Raw genomic sequence first — 7,323 nt, forward strand, 5'->3', positions numbered from 1 at the left:
AACTCTTTGCTCATTAAACATTTTGAGAATTTTCTCCTAACATTGATAAACTTGAGTTTTTAAAGCAAGGTATTGAATGTTGAATGATTTCAGTGCATTTGCAAAGCATTTATACATCATTATTGTGTGTGTGTGTGTGTGTGTGTGTGTGTGTGTGTGTGTGTGTGTGTTTTACTAAGAGTAGCAGAATAAAAAATGAGACCCAATCCATACTTATGATAATAATATAATTGCCTAGTTTTAGAGGTCATATAAAAATAATGTTTGTAATGTTTTCATTAATAAAATTCTAAAAGAAATCAACATAGAAACAATATTTCAATACTACAGTAGATCCATTTTGCCTCCATATTAGATTTTATATAAGGGACTTAGAAGCAATCCGTTATCATTAGCATGTGCAATTAAAAATTAGATGGATCTGGCTGGTTTTTTTCTACAAAAGCAGAGAAATATTTTAGAAAGAGACCCTTGGCTTTTATGTAAATGTTTATACGTACAGATACATTTTCATCGTTCAAATCCTCATTTGTAAAGTTACTGGGTGAATAGTAGACACAAACGAGCAAAACAATATAAAACAAAACAAAAGCTGTGGATGGTTTATCAAGTCTAAATCCAAAAGCCTACTGGACTCCTGAAACCTGGCCTTCCTGGCCCTCTTTGCATAGGAAAATCAAAATACCAGGATTCATAAAATTCTCCCTAAGGTTGACCCTTCCTTCGGGATGAGTGTGGCCCAACATTTCCATAATCAGAGTAGGTACCGCCAGAGGTTATTCCCCAAAGCCCCCGAGTGTCTCTTTTGATTTAGCTTTTTGCCAGAACGCACTGTTGTGGTATAAAAAAGCGATAAAGTAGTATCTGGAAAGTTAAAATGTTATAAAAAATTAAATTACATTTTATTCCTCAGGCTTAAAACACAAATTGAGAATTATTCAAATTAAATTTACTTCCCATACCTCAAAACTGAAATATGATAGCACAGGGCAGTTACGAACAGAGGCAAATATTCAAAGTTTTGCACATAAGTAGAATTAGGCAGAAAGTGTCATATAGCTTTTGAGGACACTAGAATATGATAAATTTGAAGAGCAAACCAAAGAACACCCCCTTGAAATTATTCTTCGTTGTGTATTTCAATTAATACATTAATGTGGTCATTTTTGGCTAATAGGACCCTATGCTATGAATTGTTATTTCAAGATCAATAGCAACAACCATAAATATTATCTAAACAATTTGGGTGCAACCCCAAAGAAATTCTAAGAAAATTAGTTGATTTGGAAAAATATTAAAATAACTAAACCTGTTTATTATATGTATAGTTAATAGTTGCTTCACTGTTGAAGGTTTATGCAATTCTCCCATAATACATTTTATTCAAAACGTATGCAACTATACATTTATATGCCAATGGAATTAGAAAATTAGATGGTGTCTGCAAGCCTTTATGTAACAAAACAGTTTATCGTGGGCAAAGCATTTTTGCAGATACTTATGGATCCTCACACAAGCCTGTGAGGTAGGGAGGAAAGCCATCTTTACAGTTCGAACCCTAAAGCTCAGAACCTTTGGGGACATCTCCAAGAATAATACATGTGAATCTCCTTTGTTGTTGTTTGCTCCTAGTCTTACATATTTTCCTGCAGATCCCAAGCATATAAGGGCTAATCAGTCAGTGAGATGGGACAAGTCTGAACCTATGTAAGGAATAAAAGTCAATTTTAAGTCTATAAGGTATTGGGGATAATCTTTTTGGACTACATTCTTATCTGGCGACGTATATATTTTCGATGACTGCCCATGCCATAAGTAAGCCAACTGTACTGAAGTATAAACAAATTATAAAATTTCTGACAACTAATTTTAGTTACAGGAATGATCAAATCTGCTAATTTAAACATACTAAAACCAATGGGGCCCGGGAGGGAGGGAGAAATAGAGTTCCCCAAAGGTTTGAACAGGGTGAGGTTTATAGCTACTTTTTAGATTAAATCTTTCCCTGATATTTCAGATTATCTGAGTCTACCGTAAACCATTCATTTTATCAATTTAATAAAAAGTGTTTTTTTTTTTTATTTTAAGATAAAAGGGAGCCGGTGGGACAGAGACAACCGTCTCTGTGTTTCAGAGCGGTGCACAGTCAGTGCACAGAAATTGCATACATTATAGTGCAAGCAGCAAATCCCCATGCTCCATCCATTCCGTATGGAGAAAAGAAGTGGGGAGGGCAAAGAAAAATGGCCCATACAAGTCTGTGACAGAGTGGCCTAGTAGACTGGGTATCTCTCACGTCACTTAAAGATAAGACGAAGCTAATGAACTCTGTCACAATAACAGAACGTGGGTCTCAAAAGTCCACCCAGAAAAGTGGACAAGGAGGTCTTGATTACCTTCTCAAGTTTTATTCTGCAGAGAACCACCCCTAGAAATCAGTCATAAGTGAGTCTGAACCTTTCTACTTCGTTTTGTTTTGGGGGGAAAAAAATCACAAGGTATTGAAACGAATATCATTGTTTGGTTGAATCCAGGTATTCTTAAGTAAACAGTACCACAGACTTTATTGAGCAATTGAAAATATACACAAGGTACAATAGCTTTTTCTCTGTTTGTGTTGTTTTGTTTAATTTGACTTTCTTCTGATTAAATAACCCAGTTTCGATCATGAAAAGGGCACTTGTTTCTACAGTGGCTGTGTACAGCTTGCTCAGTTCCAAGCACTGTTCCCACTCTTCTTCCTTGTCATGGCTGAGGTTATGTCTTCACTTGCTCAGGCAGCAAATTCTAGAATGTTGAAAGAATGGCCCCCCTAAGTTGTTCTTTCAGATTCCATTTCTCCATAGAGTTCAGCCAACTTTTTAAACTCTGGCCCCCAGTCCCCCAGGTACTGATAATCCTGGTCTGACTGTGTAGTGGCTGAGTCCAGGGAGCTGATAGAACCAGCTTCTGATCTCTGACCCTCGTAGGCGTAAGTCTGAAGAGAGTCATAAGGAGGGACACTGGGGTCTAGGTCAGCTTCTGCCAGTCTCTGTTTGATGAACTCCTGGATATCTATACTTTCCAGGGTGGACGATGCCTGGTGTCTGGGCGTGAGCTGCACTTCAGGTCTGATATCTCTCCGGTACTTGAGCTCCTCAGCTGCCGACGGGTTCCTCAAGGCTGTGATGTCAAAGGCCTCCGTGTCTTCCTCCCCGCCCCCTTCGTCATCATAGGTGACCACATTCTCCCGCACATCCTCCTCTGAAATGATCAGGGGCTCTTTTTTGCTGCGTCTCAGGGTGATAAAAAGTACTACAATCGCTGAGGAAAAGGGAAAGAGAAGGAAGAATTAGAGAAAAAGAAAAGAGGGAATGGGTGGGGATTTGACATCAGCAATTTCCAACCCTTGTCATCAACTACATCCCATTCAGGCTTGCATTGTAACACAACCCTGATCTTTGCACTCTCTGAATAACACCTCAAGGTTTGTTTCTCGTTTTTTTGTGTGTGTGTTTTTTTTTAATATCACAAATAATTAAAAAAATAGTTACCCTTATAAAACATTAGGAATTTATGATCTTTTCTAGAATGCCACAGCGTTCTCATTTGCCAGGCTTATGCATTTGGGATTGCTATATAGCCATTCAGTGTTTACACAGAGAGAAACTGAGGATGGAAATGAAATATGAAATTTTGACTAGAAAAATGATGGTGTGTGGATATACCTACAGATACTTAGATTTTCTAGGGAGATACACTGAAGACAGGCTATTTTTAAATCTTTTTTTTAAAAAAAAATACATATTTCTTTTGATTTCAGAAAGGATGGGAGAAAGTCAGAGAGATAGAAACATCAATGTTGAGAGAAAATCCTCCATCCACTGCCTCCTGTACGCCTCCTATTGGGGATTGAGGCTGCAACCCAAGCATGTGCCCTGACTGGGAATTGAACCTCTATTTCCTGGTTCATAGGTTGATGTTCAACCATTGAGCCACACTGGCCGAGCAACAGGATATTTTAAGTTTCTGTAAAATTGGAAGGGGTTTCTGCCATAAATCCTGTACTTTTGATGCTTTGTTGGAAACCAAAGCAGGGATATTTTACATGGTTGATCTCTTTTGTCCATTTTCCTTTAGAAAAATAGCATGATGCATTAATAATTGCATTTTCTATCAAGCTGCAAAGGTGTGTTATTTTACCTGTATATAATTTAGATTTCCTAGGAATTTTTCAGTTGGCGCATTGATCTTTACATGATGTCTTTACTTAATCTTCACAACAGAGCTGGGGCTCTGCTCATTTTAAACATGAGAAAACTGAGACTTGAGAGTGCTCACACGAATTTCTACAATCTAAGCCTAAGGTCGCACAAGTGGCAGGGGGGAAAGCTTGGACCAGAATCTCTGACTTCTCACAGAAAAGGTCATGATGTTCCCATTACCACATTCTGCTTCATTGTTTAAAAAATATATTTTAACCTGAAATTCATATTTTTATACTGCATTTTGTTTATTTTTAAAATTTTGATATACTTCATTTTATTTGGAAATCCTAATTATATGTGCATTATGTGGTTGTAAAACAAACACTGGGTTAGGTAATCTGTAATTAAGAACATACCCAGTACCTTAGAAACTTTCCTTTTACCCCTTATTTCTAAAAAGCAATGGGAAGAGATTAACCAAAGAACTTCTATGCATCTATGCACAACCCATGGACACAGACAACAGTGTGGTGAAGGCCTGGGCGGTGTGTGTGTGTGTGTTGGGGGTGGGGTAGTTAGAAGGGGTCAATGGGGAAAAAGAGGGACCTTTGTAATACTTTCAACAATAAAAAATTAAGAAATTTAAAAAAGAAAGCTTACTGAATCTACTACTAGTTGATCTTAATGTTATTTTGATGATGAAAATGGAGATCACATGACTTTATGGAACTCTAGGACCCCAATTGTGATTGGCTTAGATGTTCATAGATCTACTGAGTAGATTCCTTCCTTCTCCAAACTGGGCTGATGTGGAGATTAGAACAGAAATTGAGAGTACTGTTCTGATAAATAAAAAGCAACTTCTAGTCTTACTTTTATTGTTATTGTCTCCTTGCTTCTCTTTATTGTTTAACCTTTTAGTGTATGCCCCTAAGCAATGCAGATCACCTTTGTCTATATTTGAAATAGATATCATAATGTACATGTGCTTAATACTTCAAAATATGGAGAGTAAGAGGAATCGATTTTCAAGCCGTAAGTGGGAAGGATAATTATGGGACAGAAATCTACTACTATACACGTAAAAAGATATGGTCACAGTACACTGGGAGGAATCTGATTTTACAAAAAAAAAAAGGCACATTGGAGGCTATGAGGATGAAGAAAAGGAGGACAACACATTTTGAGATAGAATCAAAGAATTATCTCGAGAAGTATGGAATAAAAGGATCCTGACAATGTAATGGGAAAATGTAATTGGGGAAACTGTAGCAGGCACAGGGAAGCTTTGGGTCACTGTGTTTGAAAAGGAGTCATTACAGCAAACTGACAATGAAATGCTGATGCTATGCCGGCCTTCTTCACAAAAACTATCCTACAGAATGAAATAGTTTCCCATCCACATTGCTTATACTTCAAAGACATTTTCTAACACAGCACTTTTTTTTTAAAAAAGGAGATTTGCACTGAATGTAGTCAATATACATTTAATACTTCACTGTTTACGTTAGTGTAAATCCAGCCTAGAGCTTTCTAATTCAATGACCTAAGCAGCATCCTCAAGGAGCCGTCTGCATTGTATTCAGAGGTTTAGATTTATCATCCACTATATATTTCTGCACATCTTTATGATTAAGTGATGAGGCTGTTCTAGATTAAAATATCTATTGCTACACACTGCCTAATTTATTGTAGCAAAATTTCTATCGTCTGTCAATAAACAAGTTATTTTCCTTTATGTTGAAATAATCGGTGGTTGATGTCAAGGGGATTTATATGCATATATAGCAGAAAGAACTCAATCAATGCTATTGTCAAAGTATGGAGGTAATTTTCATGTCACCAATATTAGTATCATATTTGCCTAATGAACATAGGGAATAATGCTGGGTTTATTATTATGATAGCCTATGCTTGCTTATTCCCTCAAACTTAAGAAAATATTCCTGATATATTTTGATCCAAAATGTAGATACTAGTTAGGTTTGAATTTTGAGAATTTACATCTATTTCTTTCCAGGATAGTTATTTTCCAGTGACCAATATTCCTGGATTTGTTACCTGTGAATTTGATATGGGGATCAACATATAATTAATCATACAATCTGAGACACTTTTAAGAGTGAAAGGAATGTTGTTTATAAGGATATCAGGACAAATATGAACACATGGTCCTCTAGTTAAAGGCAATTTCAAATCAAATCAGAGAAGCCCGGCCAGTGTTGCTCAGTGGTTGAGCATTGACTTATGAATGAGGAGGTCACAGTTCAATTTCTGGGCAGAGCACATGCCCAGGTTATGGTCTTGATCCCCAGTATGGGGCATGCAAGGGCAACCAATCAATGATTCTCTCTCATCACTGATGTTTTTATCTCTCTCTCCCTCTCCCTCTCTGAAATCAATAAAAATATATAAAAAATATTGGAGAAGAATGTGAAAACATAGATGAGATGTGCTTTTGAAGACTTTTTACACACATCGTTGTGGTTAAGTAGGTGTTTCTAGAGCAGAAAGCACACAGCAGATATCCCATAAACAATTCTCAAGTGGCTGACAAAGAATCACCTGTGTAAAACTGGCTATGTGGCACTGTATAAGTGAAACTTCATGCATAGTAATAGTCTCAGTGAGAAAATAATTTTAAAATATAGTTTAAATCAGCTTATGGTTACTAATGATACCAAATATATAATTTCACTTGAAAACATTTTTTTAATATTTGAAAATCAAACTAACTGTTTTCAAAAATTTCAAGAGCAGATATATTAAAGGAGAATGAGTGAAGATAATAATTATACACATAGATTTGAGAGTTAAATCTTTATTTAAAAACTGGCAATGAAATGAATATATTGAAATGACTCCCTTCCCTCCCACCAGTCTATCAAACCATACATAGAAGGCATGGTATCTCTTCCTACAGTGGGTCATCTGGAAAAACAGAATATGATAAAGCCATTGGATTGAAGAGAAACAGAAACTGTTTTTCTTTTTTTTAAAAAAAAAATATATTTTTATTGATTTCAGAGAGGAAGGGAGAGGGAGAGAGAGAGAGAAACATCAATGATGAGAGAGACTCATTGATCAGCTGCCTCCTGCACGCCCCCCACTGGAGATAGAGCCGGTAACCTGGGCA

At 36.6% G+C, this 7,323-nt stretch overlaps 1 protein-coding gene across 1 annotated transcript in view; it reads right to left on the bottom strand.

Annotated features, from left to right (window-relative positions):
• Positions 1-2,565: 2,565 nt before the first annotated feature.
• Positions 2,566-7,323, bottom strand: part of CDH18 (cadherin 18) — a 344,495-nt gene continuing 339,737 nt past the window's right edge. Inside the window, exon 12 of the mRNA XM_036309477.1 lies at positions 2,566-3,303. Coding sequence (XP_036165370.1) covers positions 2,813-3,303 — 491 coding nt within the window. The 3' untranslated portion in view covers positions 2,566-2,812. The remainder of the gene's footprint in view (positions 3,304-7,323) is intronic.

Source organism: Myotis myotis, unplaced genomic scaffold, assembly GCF_014108235.1.
Source record: "Myotis myotis isolate mMyoMyo1 unplaced genomic scaffold, mMyoMyo1.p scaffold_m19_p_5, whole genome shotgun sequence".
In the NCBI taxonomy this organism is placed as follows: Eukaryota; Metazoa; Chordata; class Mammalia; order Chiroptera; family Vespertilionidae; genus Myotis; species Myotis myotis.